A 19143-nucleotide genomic window follows, 5' to 3' on the forward strand; every position below is an offset into this window, starting at 1 on the left:
TGGGTGGCCTCTAGGGGGCGCATAATGGTATGGCTACCCCAGGGGTCAGCAATTCATTTTTCTAAGGGGCCGCATAAGAAATTGGCACTGTTGTGGAGGGCCAAACCTAATTCTTCTCAATATTAATTTTGGACCTGGGAAGGTCTAGAAGTACGTACGAATCATATAGAAAACAAACACCTGACCCCAGGAATATTGAGTACAACTGCTCATGAAACAGGACTGGGCAGTCATGGGTGTGATAAAAACAGGGGGGGGGGGGGCTGAGCCGTGATTTTACCACCCCCAGCTGCCCACCCAAACTGTAAATTAACAGCCAGACAAGGCTGTTCACATGCCATGGAATTTTTAATTTGGGCTGCATAGTTTGGCAGGTAGCACCGCTTGCCAAACTCGCCCTTTGAGTTTCATAGGGTTGCGCTGCAACTGCGTACAATACACGCGATTGCCACATGGTAGTGCAGGGTTAAATCAGGTGGAAAGGAGTGTCCTGTGAAAAGCGCTGTGACTGGAAGAAGAGCCTGAGATCGATAAAGCAGGGATTCCTGGGGTTTGCAGCATGCAATACAGTAAGTACTTGGCCAGGTAGCAGAGTGGCGGGAGATCATCGGGAAGTCTCCTAAGCAACGCTCTAACACCAAAACTGAGCCTCCCCGCTGTAACAATCAGCTCCTGAGGCTCCCACCTTCCAGTTCTTACAGCGCTCCACATGGACATCTGTCAGTGTGCAGCCTGAGCCTGTCAGCTTCCTCAGTGCGGGAGCTGACAGGCTCAGAGAGGCATGCTGACAGTGGAGACATCAAGGGCCAGATCGGGATAGCCAAAAGGCCAGGTGTGGCCCTGGGGGGCAATTTTCCCAGGTCTGGTCTAGCCCGTCCTGCAAATGGAAGGACAGAGTGGGACCAAGGGACAAGTAGTTTGCGCAGAGAGACTGTCCCAGTGCCTGAAATATGTCCTGATACTGCAGGTGCGGGTCTAGAGGAGCCTCGAGCGCTGTGATGGGAGCCTTGAACTGCCACCAGACAGGCACTGGGACAGTCTTCATACTTCAGACAGAACCTAAGATGCTTGGACTTCCTTCCATCTCTCTCCCTTCCCTCTATGAGGAACTGTAAGTAATATTGCACACTGACATCCCCTGCAGGGACTCACTACATATCCTTGTGCCCATCCTCACCTTAAGTGGTCCGAGTGGGATTAAAGACACAGCTATTTGGAAGACTCTCTGCTGGGTTATTTCCAGCTGATATTACAAGCCTGTCTGGGAAAAGGGAGAACCCCACACCTACCATAGGTATTTGATACTAGCCATTCAGACTAGGTCCTAGGTAAATGGTGCTAGCAGGTGTCCACATTGTCTGTGTATTGCCTGTTATAGGCTGATACCACTGTGGTTTCCTGCTATTCCACCTTACCTGGCCTTTTCTTGTATGTTGACTTGTACCTTTGCTATTCATTCAGAGACAGTGTCAGTGTACATGAAGAATGTGTGAGTTTTTAAGTGACAACGTTGTCTCTTAACCCTATTTGTTAGCACTCTATTCAATAAAGTTCTTTCAGTGAGGGTGAGACTGCGGTTGTCTCATTCCCTTCCTCCTTCATGAACTCCTTTGAGGTTCCTCCCCCCTTTTCTGTGTTAGAATCATCAGTGTTTGGGAGTTGAAGGGAGCAGCACCACCAAATATATTGGTGAGCCAGTGCCTCTCTCTTTGTTGATACAACATTGTATCACATATCAGGATAGCTCCGGTGCTTCTTAATTATTTTTCTTTGTGGTAGATGTACTATTTACACAATTCTTTTGCAGGCATATGTTCCTAATATTTTTTTTTTAACAAGGTCACTTAAAGCAATGGCAAAATGAAGTATAACAGGCATTCCCATGTCCAGCACTTGGGATTTAGTATTTGAAGAAAGACTGTGCTGTATTTCTAAAGGTATGCCAGTTTAAGGGAACATATTTTATTACAAGGTTTAGTTAAAGTTTTAAATATAGTTTTAAAAAAATGGTTAAACTGATGTTTTATATCTGTTGATATATGCAGGCCCCACCCACTACAGGCTGCCTGCAGAAAAATACAGGAAGGGCGGAGACCAGACCAATCACCCTGCACAAGCAGATGGAGATGCAGTGACCGGTCTTTGTTACAGGAAGCTCCTACACAGAGACAAGGTTTCTTGCTAAGTAACTGTACAGATCTGGAAGAAATGCACAAAGCACACCAAGATTCAATAAGGAGTACACATTTCTCTTGTATTTAGACAATATCTGCTTAACCTAGAGTGCAGCTTTAAACTTCTTTTAATCCTGGACTCAAATAATAAACGATATAGAAAAACACTATATATTCCTTTTTAAGAGTTAGCAGACATCTAAAAAGGTAGACACAGCATAACTGCCTTATTGCAGTGGTAGAACACAGTTGAGATGGAAGTACAGGGTTCGGGTTGTTATCTTAAAGCAGCCATGCTCGACAGACATGTTATTGTTTTGTTCTTCACATGTCACCCAATAATTGGTGAAAAGCACAATATGGATCTTGGCACAAAATGGAAAAAGCAATACAGGAGACCATTAAAATAATGTGTCCAGGATGCTGGTCAGGCTCATGCACCTGATATCTACTTCTGTGATTAGTTATAAAGGTTTAAAAGGAAATGCTTCCTACACCCAGCTCCTCCTACCCTGGGGCCATCTACTCCCAAGAACTACCCCCATTCGGGTTAGTTCCCCCCCCCCCTTTTCTCTTTAGTTATCCTCTGGAGACCCAGTGATGGGATATGCACCTCAAATATGTAGTATATCCTGGTTCATATCCTGCTTCCATATTGCCCCCATCCCTGGGTTTCCAAGGGGAGTACTATCTCCCGCTACACTACCTGAAAATCCTAAGCTAAGTTACTCCATTCTATTGTATGTTATATACTTTATTTTGGTTCATTCCACTGTTTCATGCATTAAAGCACATAAGCCTTGATCCTCTCTACAAATGTATGACAGACACCCCAGTGTGGTGCACGGAGCACTATCTACACAAATGTATTCGCTATTATGACCATATACTCTGTACAACGCTGGGCCTGTTTCCCGATTTGGCCTTTGACTATTTATCTGTTATTGTTTTGAGATTCTGTAAAAACTGTTTTTTTTGACTGTCACATGTAACTTTCTTTGGCAAATAAAGGAATTACAAAAAAAAACTTGATTGTAAACTTGATGTTTAAGAATCATGACCATTTAACCTTTAAAATAAAAATCTTGTTCCCATGTATAATTTATAATAACATGGGAGTAGATGGGAGCAGCCATATTTGCTCATTACATACACACAATTGTCTTCCAGCTTTTTAGTTCTACACAATGGTTGCTTCGTGTGAGCAAATTAACAGTTTTTTTTTCACTGCATTTTGCAAAAAATCGTTCCATCTATGGCCAACTTAAAACTGGTTCTCTTGTTGGCTTGAGTTTTCTACAGAACACCAGGCAATCTCTAGGCCTTGCAGCCCTCTTTGGACAGGGGAATGCCAAACACTAATGACAGACAGCAAGAAGGGCACCCCAGCCTAGTGCATTACTAAGGACACCATAGATGAGTGTAAGGCTCGTAACATAAAATAGATGGAAATGCCAACTGTAACAGACAATATGGTTCTAGCAGACTAGCACTATACAAGTCAGTCAGTTGATGGGAGGCATTCAGCTTTGAGGTAGAGGGTTTTACCCTCAAAATGCATTGGTGTCTGCTATATATTGGGTTGTCATCTGTGCCAATCCAGGACCACAGGCAGTGGTTATGGTTTGAGTTCCCTTCTATTTTATGTTATAAGCCCTACACTCATCTATTCTTGTGCGTATAAATGTTTACCACTTTTAATAGTGCATTTTTTGTAATGCATTAGGCTGGTATGCCCTTCTTGCTTTCTGACATTTATTGTTTGGGATAACAAAGTGCACAGGGCAGCACTGAATTTATGGCCCTATAAACTTGTCAAACAAATGTAACAAAACATTTTCAATGGTATATTTGACAGATGAAAAGGAAGCAGACAACGGTTGTTAATTGTTGGAGTTTACAAACACTCTCAAGTAGTTCATTTCAGATACAGCAAGGAAAGGTTATAACCCCTGTCAGATTTTTGTCCCATTGCAGAGACTTCCCTTCACTTCCTGTCCCATAACCAAACAGGAAGGAAGTGAGAGAAAATTCCTGCAAATTAAGGGAATTCCTTGGGGGCTCCCAAGTCATCGGAACCCATTGGAAGTCTTTCCCTCTATTACTTTTCTGGGGAAAACCCAAAATTTGTGATCTTCTTTACATTCAATGATAATGGTAAACAGGACAAATAGAGAAAGTGAATCTTCTTAACGGGGGCACAGATAGCAATAAAAACTGACAGGGGTTCTAATCCCTCTCCACTCTATCCAAAACTAAAAAAAAAGTTTTGCCTTTAGTTATACTTTAAGCAGCTTGTTTGAGAATGGACAGATATTTTATTGCATTTCATTCCCAGTCATTAGCAAGTAATCTATTTACCATTCCAATAGAATAAGCAAATTGAAACACTATTTGTATGATCTGCTCCAGTTACTTCCTGCCCAGAAAGAGGGGAATGTTACCAAAATTATACTTGCTGTGAAGTTAGCTTCTCATATGAAAACTTTATAACATAAAACTAAACTATTTTGTAGTGCTGAACTATGACTAATCCCCAACGTCTCAGCAAGATTTAAAAATAAAAGCCCTTCATCAGTTCTTTCACGATTGTCCTACAGCACTGTCAGAAAATCATGACATTCCCTCATTTTATATGAAACAAATGCAATACAAGCAATTTTACATTAAACACACAAAAAAACTCTTTTTGTGTTTGTGCAGATGAGTGTTAGATCAAGAACAGGTTCATAAAAATACACTCAGTTCAATAATAAATGCATTGGGAAATTAAAGTTGAACTCATTGCAGATATAAAAACACCAATGGATGCAGTTACGCATGTTTAATAAATGATTAACTATATTTTAATGTGCAACTAATGGAAGTACCTACATGTATATTAGTATGAGCATCTTTTAATCCCTGCATAACTGAACTCAGAATAGAAAAGAAAGTGGTCAATACTAAGAGCCAATCAGGTGTTCAGCATGCACTTGAGCTGGACAAGAAATATGCTAACCCACTCAGAGATGACCTCATGGGTCTGTTGGCGCTCCTTCACTCTCCAATCACAAGCTGGGTATGTCGAGGTGACCAAGCTGCATTGCTTAGCCTCTCAGCGCTGAGCGCACTCAAATATGCGGCCGGGCCTTGGCTCATATTTGCTTGCAATAGCGCTGACAGTGCTGTGCCGAGAGAGAGCGCGCCTAGCGCTCCGTCACCTCACGGAAAGTTCCTGATTGCCGTTTGCGATCGGGACTTTTCCGATTATGTGACAGCTAATCACAGCGGTCACGTGGCCATAAGCCCAACCTCCTGGCATAGCAAACCCCTTACAGGGCCGGCAGAAGCTGGCGCCAAGGGGTTAAAGTGAAAGTCCAGCCTATTCCTAACTAAGCCTAAACCTGCTCGCACCCCCTTATAAACTATATTCTATTCTACCCTGCGAAAGGAAGATGTGCATACTTACCTATTCAAAGAGTGATCCGGTCCAATCACGCGATCTTCTAAGTGGCTGACTTCAGTGAAGAGATCACCGACAATGGCTGTAGAGCCTGGGTGTCGATGTCACCAATAGGCTTACTATGGTGACTACTTCTTCCTATAGCAGCCACAGCATGAGTAGAAAGATCTGTCCTCTGCCAGAAGTTGCAGAGTGGGACCCTTGCTCCCCGCGTGCAAGCAGTAATCTCTCTGCAGAGGCACAATTACAGTACACTCCCTGAATCAGTCTATAGCTATGCATTCAGTAAAGCCATGCTTGTCACTGATTAGAGAACTCTGTCTTTGACTAAGGCTGGCCATAGAAGGTTAGTAAAAATAGATTCCTTCATCCACACAGACAAGGTGGATGGAGGAATACATCCCCCCTACTGCCCCACACTGGGACCTGCTGCTGTCAGAATACACTGATCATTGTCTGCAGCTGATTGGTTGCAGCTGATGATCTTCCAAAACATTTTCCAACATTTCCCTTCACCAAAAGTCAAATAAATATTTTTTTGTAGAGCGGGCAAGGCCACACACTGATCAAAATTTGCCCAGTCCCTGCTAGCCAGGGTGAATTGCATGGCCACATAATGCAGGGGGCGTGTTGGACCTCTACAAAATAATCACTGCTTACCTACAGGGAGTAAGGGTCCTTCTCTGCAGCATGCTGGCAATTGTGGACTTTTCTAACTCAACCTGTGGCTATTTTTAAATAAAACAAACTGTAATGCAGGCCATTGATGAGTCGAAAAAATGAAAGTTCCGTCATTCAAAAAACAAAAATAGCTTATATGAGCTCACCATCGATTTTTTTTTTTTTTTTAGAAAATTAAAACAAACAACACGTTGGATCAGGCACTTTCGATTGTGGCTCAAAAATAGCATGTCACACCTGGCACACTAATGATGTGAAAATGAATGTTTCGACAATCGACACAAATTTTGTTCATTTTTTTCGACTCGTCTATGGCCTGCAAAAGACTTTACGCTCCTTTTTGGTAATGGAAGAGCTTAGACCTCTAATTACAAGATATTAATTTTGTATCCCTGGTCAAGTACAGTTAGCAACCAGCCCCCCAAGAGACTAGCTGTACACTGTTTTTCATGAATGGGCAGCTGATGAATTATGGGGCGCACTTCTCCCCTCATTCATTATAGTAACCGCAATACTTTCTATTACTTACCAACCATAATGCTGATTTGCAGGGGCATAGTGAGGCTATCATCCAACTGGAAATTTGTTGTTAGAAGTGCAGCAGTTGTGCTTTTATAATAAATATAAGAATGTGTTGATGGTGGAGGGGGCTTGGAGAACAGTAAAATAATAGCTTGTTATTCCAGGACACAGGAAGTGAGAGCACTTTGACTCAAGAACATTTATTGGCAAGGTGCATTACATGGAAGTGTAGACTATAGAGAGCAAAATGGGTGCAAAGTTCTGGGACCGAACTGATTTAAAGGGGTTGTAAAGGCAGAATGTTTTTTTTTTATCTTAATGCATTAAGATAAAAAAGCCTTCTGTGTGCAGCAGCCCCCCTCACACTTACCTGATGTGTCCAGTGATGCCCACAAGTGTCTCAGCCATCCGAGATTCTCCTTCCTGATTGGCTCTGACACAGCAGCGGTGCCATTGGCTCCCGCTACTGTCAATCAAAGTCAGCTAGCCAATCAGGGGAGAGAGGGGGCGGGGCTCCGTGTCTGAATGGACACAGGGAGCTGTGACTCGGCTCGGGTGCCCCCCTCCCCCGTAGCAAGCTGCTTGCTGTGGGGGCACCGAACAGGAAGGAGGGGCCAGGATCACAGAAGAGGGACCCAAGAAGAGAAGGCTCTGGGTTGCTCTGTGCAAATCCACTGCAACAGAGCAGGTAAGTGTAACATGTTTATTTTTATAGGAAAAAAAAAAAGAGCCTTTACAATCACTTTAATATCTCCCGCCCTGACTGTCCCCTAAATCATTTGCATTTACCAATAAATATAGGTAAATATAACCCAGCTATTGTAGATTCAGTCTGGATCACAGCACTGTTCTAGTGCAAGGTCTTACCAGCTTTGGCAGACTCCTCTTGGAGAAGACACGGTGCGGACAGCTCAGGTGGAGATGGCCTGAACACCAGCTCCTCATATTGAGCCATTCAACAGTACGGGAGGGCGGTGGACCATCTTCCTTATGGAGGATAATCAGTTGTTTCTGAGCCCGGACAGCAGTATTCTCAAGCATCTTCTCCAGCTGAAACACAGAACAAATTACGTTATGGAACACAATAAAGCATAATCCACAATTTCTGTAGGACAGAAGACCACCAATGCATGCTCTAAAGAGCTACGTGAGTCTATTTCTACAGTCATATAAAGCATCAAAACACATAAACTAAAGTATAGAGTAGGGAAAAGTTGGATACCTTTGATTTGTTTTTATATACTCCCCACTGTCTTGCTGGTCATTTTTAACAGGACAGAAACTGATTAAAACGCCACTGGAAGTGAGCAGAAATCTTTCAAAAAGGACCACCCATCTAACTCTGACAGTGACAGCGGCAGTTTTGTCCACTTTTCCATGCACAGTGTGGGTAATGTTTATGGGTTTTGTTTTGTTTTTTTTTTTGACTAATGCAGCCAGTAACCCCATATTCTTTCTGAGCCATTCCTTGGTAGATTTGCTAGTGTGCTTTTGGAGAGGTAGCCTCGCATTCAAATCACACTTTGATATGATGCAGAATGTATAGTTGTCTCGATGACTGGGAGCTGCCCAGGCCCTGAAGCAGTAACACAACCTCAAACCATAACATTTCCACCATCATGCTTCACAATAGTTATGAAGTTATTCTCCTAAAATACTGTCTTCAGTTTGCAGCAAACATGTCTAGTGTTACTGTAACCAAACAACTCTATCTTTAAAGCAAAATTTCAGCCTGAATAAGTTTCTTTTTAAATGAAAGGTCTGGCCCACCACCCCTCCGTGCATGTCATTCGCCTAGGCAATTGACTTGCACTTTGCCCCCTTTGCCTTCTGGTATATGAAGGTCATATACCCCAGGAGGCTTAGGCTTAGATTTTCACTGAAAAAAAGAGGATGGGGGGGGGGGGGGGTCCAGGACCCAGCAGCATGTCCTTTGAGAGCAGCTGGCTGAACTCGTGAGAGCCGGTAGCTTCCTAATGACTATACCAAAGAAGATGGGGCGCAGGACTGATTGGGGGCAGAAGAGAAGCGGATCTAAGTAGGACAATACTGGATTTGCCTGGGCAGGAGAGTTCCGTAACTGTGCAGGATTGGCAACAAGGTAAGCGGGGGATGAAGAAAAAAAAAAGCATGGGAGGGAGGACAGAGTAAAGATCCGCTTTAATTAATCAGTCTTCGGCACACTGTTTTAGAAGACCTGGTCTTTCTCTGTAAGTTCAATGAAGAACACTAATCTTGCTTCTTTTTGGACAGTAAATGCTTTTTCTTAGAGTATCACTAAACTAAAAGTAACTTACTTTAAATGTGTCTGTGCCTTTTGTTTAGTTCAAAAATAATTTTTAAAAAAATCAGTTACTGGTACACCATGAAGTCACCAATAGTGTGTGGCATGCGCATGGAGCCTCTGCACCTTTCCCACACACTGCACATGCTCCCCTTCTTCAAAATAAGCAAGCTAGGTCTACACACAACTTACTGTAAAGGACGGGGCTAAGCCAGAACGGGTTACATGTCCTGGTACGTCGCAACAGCTCAGCTGGCACTTTGCAGGCTACTGGAACCAGTAAACATGCTCACTGCATCTCAAATAAGCTCCCAAATCTGCTTCAGTATAACCAATATTAAAACAGAAACAAACAAGCTCCTATTTAAAGGACAAAAATACTTTATACAGTAATCCATCTGCTGAATCCCGCTAAAGCTTGTATTCCAAGCTCCTGAAAAACCTACTAACCCTAAAACAATGGTTTGTCAGGGTGAATGACATTCAAGAGATGGAAGATCTTACTGCATCCCTTAGTGACAGGAGCTCCGTACAAACCCAAAAGTGGTTATACTAGGAGGAATGTAAATGCTCAGCTAAATAAAGAATTCTGATCTTTTTATAGACTTTCTGATCTTTAGGTCAGCATTGAGACCGCTTTACTGGAACTTTCAGTAGTTGTGAAGTTTCCGTTATGCCTCCTTCCGCTCCCTGGGTCACTGGAGGGTGGGGGTTTGAGGGTGAAGGGGGATGGACTCTTTGCTCATCCCCCCCACTCTCATTTGCCTAACCCCTCTTTACTTTACACTTTCCTCGCCCCTTTGCGGCGTCCCCTTTTTTTTTTTCTCCCTGTTTCATTCACCTATTTTAGATCTCCCTGGTCTGGTGTTCCCTTTGGAAGGAGCATATTCCCCCTTACCTCAGGTTCCTTCATCCCCTGACTCTACTTTTTCCCCATCTCTTGTTCAGTCCTAAGATTTTCTCAGGGTGTTTTTCAACTTTCAAAAATAAAATAAAAACTTTAGAGAGGTTTCCAGAATTGTGTATGATGCTTAGCTTGTTCTATACGTCTTGACAGAGTCTCCTGTATCTTCCTGAGGTTTATATCTGAATGTTGCTGACTCTGTGTAATAGTAAGCTGATAGAATATTATTCCATTTTGTTTGTACTGGTGAACATCTCTACTAAATAAAGATGAGATGTATTAGAGCCCCTGACAGGCTTTTATTTACTGCTGTCTGAGTTCCTCGTCAGGGAGATTCACCGTCTCTATTTGTCCAGGTGAATAGAGAAATAGAAGGGAAATTTGTCCCTAGTTCTGTTGTCCCTGATTCCCTGATGACTACCAGGTATTTTCCTCACTTTGGAAGGATATCCTTTCCTATCCTATTCTCACAGATAATAAAACAAAACCCAGACAGGGGTTATAACACTATATTACTCTATAAAACTGTAGGCTAGGGAGTTGTGGTTTCTTTTTTAAAGGAAGCATGTCATAAAAGACATGAAAGAAAATGTTAGATGCCTGGCTGTCTTTCTGATCCCTCAAAATTTCCACTGACTTAGAAACAAGTATGTGGCAAATAGGTCATAACTTTTGGACTGCATGCTCATTCCAGGTCCATAGCTCAAATATTGAAGTCAAAGGATTGGCAAAAAAGAAAAAAAAATAAGGCAACTATCAATCTCAGAAAGTGGCCAATAGCGCCAGCCCAAGCATCTCTTTAGAGTAATGACAGCTTTCCTTTAATTCAAAGATGCATTTATGATGTCTAGTGACTATTCATCCTGATTGAAACCCCTGCGTCACTTGTAGATTCACTAGACTGGTACAGCATATATATGGATTTAAAAACCCTTAGCTGCCTACTGATTGCCAAAAGCCACTGCACGCCTAGGCAGGAAGTCTATTAAAGTGGAAATGAAACCAATGTTTGAGATACACAACTCCAAGGCCATCAATATCAGAGCATGATTGACCGTACAGCTTGTCAAGAGCTCTGCGGCTTGCTTCTGCCACCGTGTCTTCTCGCTGACAGTCAGGTCTACTTATTGTGCTGCTCTGTTTAATTATCTATAAATATGAAGGCTTGCGCTGTAGAGCTACACAGGAGGGAAATAGTAATTACAAACTAAACTAAGTACAAATAGGATTTATTTTCTGGAAATGAATACAGATCCGCAGCTGGGGTCGGTACATGTTCAAGCACAAGAGATGAAATGAGGTGCTACATTACAAGGAAATGAGCCTAATATGTTATTGTAAAAGAGGGATTATTATAACAGTACACCCCCTACATGAATTGCCTGTGGCGCTTCCATTTAAATGATATCTACATCAACGGCTTGTTCTGAACAAGTACTCTCAACCCTGTATCCATTTTTTTAAACTGCTCAACATTATTTATGAAATCCTCACATACTTTCGTGTCATCTTTTGTCTTAAAGTGTATTACCCAAGGATTTTATATATGTCTAAGGGGGTAATGCATTAACCTCAGAGAAATTGAAATTAGAACAAAACTCCTGTCATGTTAAGGAAAAGGAAAACAAGAATCTTATTGGTTTTTCCATTTTGTGCTCATCTTCTTTTTTACCAGATTGAATATATCAGTCTCAAGACCTGTCAGAGATCAATCCCATCTATTTGTGATTGCGGTTACCATCCTTGCTGCTGTGTATCCTGAGAGCTGAAGTGCGGCTGCAGACCTACACAAGGGGTATCGCAGTGGGGGCCCCTTTTGTGTGCTCTGCCCTAGGTCCATCCTATCAGCCTAAGCTTCCGGTTGGAACTTCTGCTGTGGTGGTCCTCCTACAGCGCAATGATCCAGGTGTTATCTGATCCCATCTACTGGCTTATATTTTAGTGCAGGGGTCTTCAAACTACGGCCCTCCAGTTGTTCAGGAACTACAATTCCCATCATGTCTATGAATATCAGAGTTTTACAATGCCTCATGGGATGTGTAGTTCCACAACAGCTAGAGAACCATAGTTTGAAGATTCCTGTTTTAGTGGTTCCTTTCCAGAGGGTACCTACTTTAGTATACAGTGGGGAAAATAATTATTTGATCCCCTGCAGATTTTGTAAGTTTGCCCACTTATAAAGAAATTAAGGGTCTATAATTTTTATCATAGGAGTATTTTAAATGATAGAGACAGAATATCAACCAAAAATCCAGAAAAAAACCACACAAAACAAATGCTATAAATTAAGTTGCAGTTCAGTGAGTAAAATTAGTATTTGATTCCCCAAGCAAAACATGTACAGTACTTGGTGGAGAAACCCTTATTGGCAAGCACAGACGTTTCTTGTAGTTGGCGACTAGGTTTGCACACATCTCAGGAGGGATTTTGGTCCACTTTTCTTTACAGGCCTTCCTCTAAATCCTTCAGGTTTCTTGGCTGTCTCTTGGCAACTCGAAGTTTCAGCTCCCTCTATAAATTTATTATAGGATTAAGATCTGGAGACTGACTAGGCCACTCCACGACCTTTATGTGCTTCTTCTTGAGCCACTCCCTTGTTGCCTTGGCGGTATATTTTGGGTCATTGTCATGCTGGAAAAGCCATCTTCAGTGTTCTGGCTGAGGGAAGAAGGTTTTCAAAGATTTTACGATACATGGCCCCATCCAGTGGCCCCTCAATGCGGCAAAGTCGGCCTGTACCAGAGAAACAGCCCAAATGCTTGTTTCCACCTCCGTGCTTGGCTGTAGGGATGGTGTTCTTTGGGTCATATTCAGAATCTTTTTTCCTCCAAACACTGCGAATCGAGGAAATGCCAAAGAGCTCAATTTTGGTCTCATTTGACCACAGCACTTTCTCCCAATCCTTCTCTAAATCATTTAGATGTTCATTGGCATGACTGTACGTGTGCCTTCTTATGGAGGGGGACTCACCGTGTTTGGAGGAAGAAAAATGCTGACTATGACCCCAAGAACACAATCCCTACAGTCAAGCACAAAGGTGGAAACATTATGCTTTGGGGCTGTTTCTCTGCTAAAGGTACAGACTGACTTTGAGGTGCCAATGGACAGGGGCCATGTATTGTAAAATCTTGGATGAGAACCTTCTTCGCCCAGCCAGAACACTGAAAACGGGTCATGGAAGGGTCTTTCTGGATGATAATGACCCAAAACATATCGCCAAGGCAACAAAGGACTGGCTCAAGAAGAAGCACATTAAGGTCATTGAGTGGCCTAGTCAGTCTTCAGACCTTAATCCTATAAAAAAATGTATGGAGGGAGCTGAAACTTCAAATTGCCAAGGGGACAACAAGGAATTGTTAAGGATTTAGAGAAGATCTGTAAAGAAAGGTGGACCAAAATCCATCTTGAGATTTGTGCAAACCTGGTCACTAACTACAAGAAATATCTTACCTCTGCGTTTGCTAACAAGGGTTTCTCCACAAAGTACTAAGTCATGCTTTGCTTGGGGAACAAATACTTATTCTACTCAATGAACTGCAACTCAATTTACTACATTTGCATCATGGGTTTTTGGTTGATATTCTGTCTCTATCATTTAAAATACACCTATGATAAAAATTATAGACCCTTCAATTTTTTGTAAATGGGCAAACTTACAAAATTTGCAGGGGATCAAATAACTATTTTCCCCACTAATTATACTAAAACCAACCTTAGCTGGCTCCTGATGAAATGGGCGTTGCCCCCACAAAACGAGTAGAGATTATAGCTCAGTTCAACTATAAATCAAATGCCTTAACAATTATGTCAGCATCTTTAATATATACTGGGGATCTGTCTTTTCTGATGAAATATTTGTACTGTACATGTTTTTTATGGAATATATTTTGTATTTTTTTATACTTGATGTATCATTTTTTTTTTTTTTAGTCCCATGGGCAAGTCCTTTGTTTGATATTTTCAGAATACTGGGTACTGAGTGTTGCTTTAATAAGGTCTGAGTACAGGTAGCCTAGTTTCTATGATTCTGCACAGCCCTTGCTAAAGTTTAGCCATAGGTTGAGAACTTCTCCAGAGCAGGAATGAAAACAATGAAAGTGCCAGCAATAGCGCTAGATGTGCATTCTACCTTAGGCTGGCCATAGACAGAGCAAGTTACTTTCCTTCAACCATGCGTTGCAGGAAAGAAATTTGCTCGATTCCCCCATTCACACAGACCGTGTTGATGGGGGAACCACTCCTGCCGATACATTGTCTTCTCCCCACGGGGGAAGCCCTTCCCACTGGCAGAAGATTGTGATTATTGCTAAAGGCTATAACAGCAATAATCTCATTTAAAATCCAGCTGGCTGGTTGTACCTAAGCTGATCGATCGACTTGGGTACAATCAGCCTGACCATATATGGTTAGAGTCTTGGCCAGTCTCTGATGAACCGGCAGAGATTTGAACTGTCTATGCCCGGCTTTACACAACTGGCTGTCTGTAATCACATGTGATAGTAGGTGGGCAGGGCAGGTGCTGTTTTCTAGCAGTTTGCTCTTCAGCAATTACATAAGTGCAAATTGCAGAAAAGTTGAATATAATGATTGCAATGTTTATACTGGCCTAGGCCTGCTGTTTTGGTTCTTGTCAGGTTCATTGTAATAGTTAATGCATATAACAATTTTTTTCTAAAAATGTCTTTCCTTTGGACCTCTTGTATCATAGTGTCATCAATACAACTGCCCACTGACACAAGATGAATGTTTTTTGATCTGGCCATTTTCTTCTGGTTCAGGTGACCAGTTCATGTGTTTTGCACCAATAGATACCTTTTTGGCCCACCAGGAGGGGTGAAACCCTTACCCAGTGAAAAGTGTTCACCCCCCGAATAAACCAGTGATGGATAAATCTCTTACCTCTACAACAGCATAAACATTAAATGCTCTTATAATCTAAGTGTACATGTTTATGCTTAGAATCGGCTAGAAAACCCTCTTTTGACAGCCATATGGCATCTGCTATGCTTTAATCATTGACAATTATGACTACCTTAGTTGAAATTTCCTCACCGCCACCAATTAACCATAAACCTCTCTGAAATTCAAAATTGTAATTGCAGAGCCAGATACTAGTTACTGGCTATATACAGTATTTACCATTTATAAGCTGCCAAGCACATTACAATCTATTTGTGCAACCTCTACGCATACCAACTATGCAGTTCAAGGGCCCACCCACCCAAAGATCCATTTAATGTGCACCTTATGAGGAAAGTCCTTGCACTATACAATGAATAATAAACCAAGGAAAATGCAGCATGTGTGGTCAGTACTAACATCTTTATACATCAGTCCCAGCCAACAATAGACATTAAAGTTTATAGGACCCTCAAGGTGCAGCCTAATGCATTGGAACGAGCCTCTGAAGCAGCTGGCAGAGATTGGCGAAACTGGTTAGGCTATTCCTTAATCCACCTCTGGATGATGACCACCTGACCTTTTCAACACACCCGTATGAGATGGCGATCTTTATGGGACAGGTTTACCGTGCTCTGCACAAGGACACTGGTGCTCCAAGAATCTGATAAGTATATCTATCATTTGGATAGGGATTTACCTCACTATACTGTGTCTCTCTTGCACCTGGATTGCAGTTGGGCCGTTCCTGGCCGGAGATGCTAGCTTGAGTTGTATGAGGAGTTTTTTTGACAGTGAGAGGGAGGCCACCAAGGTTTGGCTATTATTTGCAGTTGATCAGGCGATCAAGACCTCACATATCACTTACAGTAACCCTGGCTATTGCACCTCCTCTGGACCACTGTCATTGCAGTTCTCCTCAGCTATTCTATCATCATTACAGCATTCCACCAATCTGCATTGTTTCACATGTTACTTATTCCTTATATTATTCATTGTGATGTGTTGCTGATAGCATTGTTCTGCGCGAAATCACTTTGTTGTTTATTTATATAGATACCAATAAATGCTTTTCAATTTACAACTAATGCATGATGAGTGGAGTCACAGTTAGTTTACCTTTGGGCTGGTTGAGTATAATCAGGTGTTCTTTGAGTTTTCCCAGCCAACACCTGTGTTCTATAGAGTATAACGTCAGTAGCAAAGCAGCTAGAAAAATATAAGTGTACTGCATAGAATCTCCATTTTAATGGGCACTTACTTCTCCAACAGTGGGTTCCTGCTCTCCCAGCCCGACAATGAGGATACAGTCTGCCTGCCGTATGCAGCGCTGGGTCCACGGTGTGAGGCAGTAGTCAGATTGGTACAGGACAATTCGGTGAATGTCCTCTTGTTGGCCAAGCCAGCTGGATAGTCTGTACTCATGCACACTGCAACACAATTTAAACAGCATTTTCAACACAGGGAATACAAACCAAACTATGTTTTAAGCCACCTGCCATTGCTCCCAAGCTTGTTGCATCCAAAGATAGTTGTAGAGGAAGTGACATTGTCACAGAAACCGTAAGTACATCACCGAAAACTGAAGTTGCGGTGTGGCCATCTTTGAATGGACGTATGATCTTGTCCCATGTATATGTAAGCTTTTTGGAAAATAAATATAGGTTTTTATTTAAAAATACTACACTATTGGAAGCTCTTTTTTATGAGGTGGATTGGTGAATCTGGAGAAGGCAACCATATCAGGTTTGAAATGCAGCCAAATATGTCAATGCATAGTGAAAAGTTAATCAGAAAGTTATACCACCCTTGGCAATGCCCATACACACCAAGTTTTCCCTCATTATTCTCAGTTATTGTGGCTTTGTGAATGGTGGGGATGGATGGAATTACAGTATATGGGCACTGTCAGAGGCAATACGTCTTCCTGACTGATGCCCATGACACAACGTGCACTGTATGTGAGAACAACACTCCCTGTAGTCCAGAGGACCAGCTGGTGTGTCCTTGACAATGGGGGAACTGCTGATGATCCTAACTGATGTTTGGATATCACGTAGTGCTGATGTGCAACAGCTGCCATGCATAAGAGAAAGTTTGCAGACATATCTCGTGGCCACTCATTAAAATTAGAAGATAAGAGGTCTAAGCCTAAATTATGTAGAGGGTTCTTTACTGTAAGAGCGGCAAGGATGAACGGCCACAACATACAGGGATATACAATGTAATACTGACATATAATCACACACATAGGTTGGACTTGATGGACTTGTGTCTTTTTTCAACCTCACCTACTATGTAACTATGTAACATAGCAGAGAGGGGAAAGGGTATTGTTCATATTGTTTAAGAGGGCTGAATTTCTACAATAAGTTCAAGACATAGAACTGGAATGGACATAGATAGGTGAGGCTGTCGTTTTATGATTTGATGACCCATAAAAGGAGATACGAGAATCAAAGAGCAACAGCGACCACATTGAAAGCCGGTGGAGAGGGCACTAGTTAATGCCATCAGCAGGATACCATCATCTGACATATAATGTTTAGAAATGCTATCAATGTAGAAAAGAATGTGAAATATGAAGACAAACTGGGTAAAAGACAAATATTTAGGACTTTTTGGCAACTGTTTTTTTTTTCTGCAGCTGATAAACAGCAGTTACCTCTAGGGTACATAGAATTTTTTTTTTTTTTATGTGCCCGGTTTACACTGCAGCATAGCACAGAAGTGTGGCGCAGTGAGCTGCGGTAAAATGCAGACATTCTGCTGTGCACAAGAAGGCACCACATGCCACTGCACAGCAGCACCACGTGGTGCCATGAATGGTGCCTTCCTGTGCACTGCAGCATGTCTGCATTTTACCACAGCTCACTGCGCCACACTTCTGGGCTATGCTGCAGTGTGAACCGGGCACATAAAAAAAAAAATTATATGTGCCCTAGAGGTAACTCCTGTTTATCCATTGTGGAAAATAATCCTAATAGGATTTAGAAAAGGAAAGAAAAGAAAACGAAACTGTGATTTGCTGAAATGCCCTCACCGCGGCTCACTGCAATTAAAACTGACAGCTGCCTGCATGCTAAACTGGAGTGTTTAGTGTGCGGATAGTGTAAATATGGTCCCTTAGACTGATTCTTGTAATATAGAATGCAACATATTTTTGTTATGTGTGATAAAAATTAAAAACTACGAACCTGTCCAGAGCAGCTGATCCAAGGCGCTGCTTAATATTGTCACTGGTAAGCAACAAAGTGGGCCCTGAGGGGAAAAAAAAAAAAATAAAAAAATCAGAAAATAAAATATATATCCATATATTGCTCATAACAACCACTGGAGGTTAAAGAGACACTGCCTTTAGGAAATGTGTCTCATTTAATAACGAGGACCTAGCATCAAATATTTTTTCGAGGAAAATGCATATATTCCTAAGTAATAAGTAACCGTGTTGCAAGTGTAACGCTTATTTTTGAGAACACAGTACTCCCTCGAATAATGCTTTCTCCTGTCTTTGTCTTAAGAAAGATGGTGCCATCTTTGTTTAGGCATCATCTAGGGCGAGCATCTACTTAATTTAACGAGATGGCGGCTCAGCGATGATTCAATCTTGTCACAGATCAGCCACATGCTGCAGACTCTCATCTTGTTACTTGCTACAAAGTTACCATGTACAGCTTAAGTGATCCCTGTGAGATAGAAGACTAAGGAATTACTTCCTCATATCTTCAACATTTTGATAGTCTCATCTCAGGCTGGGCAAAACTCACTTAACTAGAGCTTGAAGTAGAACTTGGGGAGTGGGTACCTAGTTTTGCCAGGCATCTGCTCGCACTTCACTTAGGCGATTCCACCGGAAAGTATCCCCCCTCCTTGCCCACAACCATCGGGGACATGTCCCACATGCATCAAGTGAGAAGCCGGCTTCCCACACTTAACATGCCATGAAGACTGGCAAAGAACTGGCTCAGGTGAGGATGGCGCTGGATCCCTGGACAGGTGACTGTTTATTAAAAATCAGTTTTTGTAGCTGCTGACTTATTTTTTGAATTTCTGGCTGAAGCTCCTCTTTAAGGACTTCTTTCTAATGATAAAAGGTGTAGCTTTTCAGAAATTACATTATACTGTTGCTGTATATTTTCAGGAATTCGTAGCTTCATAGTCTTTTTTTTTGGATGCAAAATCTTCTTATACGACTGCTATATTACTAGATTTGTGTTTGTTATTCTCAAATGCT

General features: G+C 42.0%; 1 protein-coding gene across 3 annotated transcripts in view; it reads right to left on the minus strand.

Moving 5' to 3' along the window:
* PNPLA7 (patatin like domain 7, lysophospholipase) overlaps positions 1–19143 on the minus strand; it is a 478577-nt gene that overhangs the window by 106800 nt on the left and 352634 nt on the right. For all 3 annotated transcript variants that reach the window (XM_073599988.1, XM_073599989.1, XM_073599987.1), the window contains 3 exons: positions 18107–18170; positions 16171–16339; positions 7690–7872 (listed from right to left, as the gene is read on the minus strand). In XM_073599988.1, coding sequence (XP_073456089.1) covers positions 7690–7872; positions 16171–16339; positions 18107–18170 — 416 coding nt within the window. The remainder of the gene's footprint in view (positions 1–7689; positions 7873–16170; positions 16340–18106; positions 18171–19143) is intronic.

Source organism: Aquarana catesbeiana, linkage group LG09 (assembly GCF_042186555.1).
Source record: "Aquarana catesbeiana isolate 2022-GZ linkage group LG09, ASM4218655v1, whole genome shotgun sequence".
Lineage (NCBI taxonomy): Eukaryota > Metazoa > Chordata > Amphibia > Anura > Ranidae > Aquarana > Aquarana catesbeiana.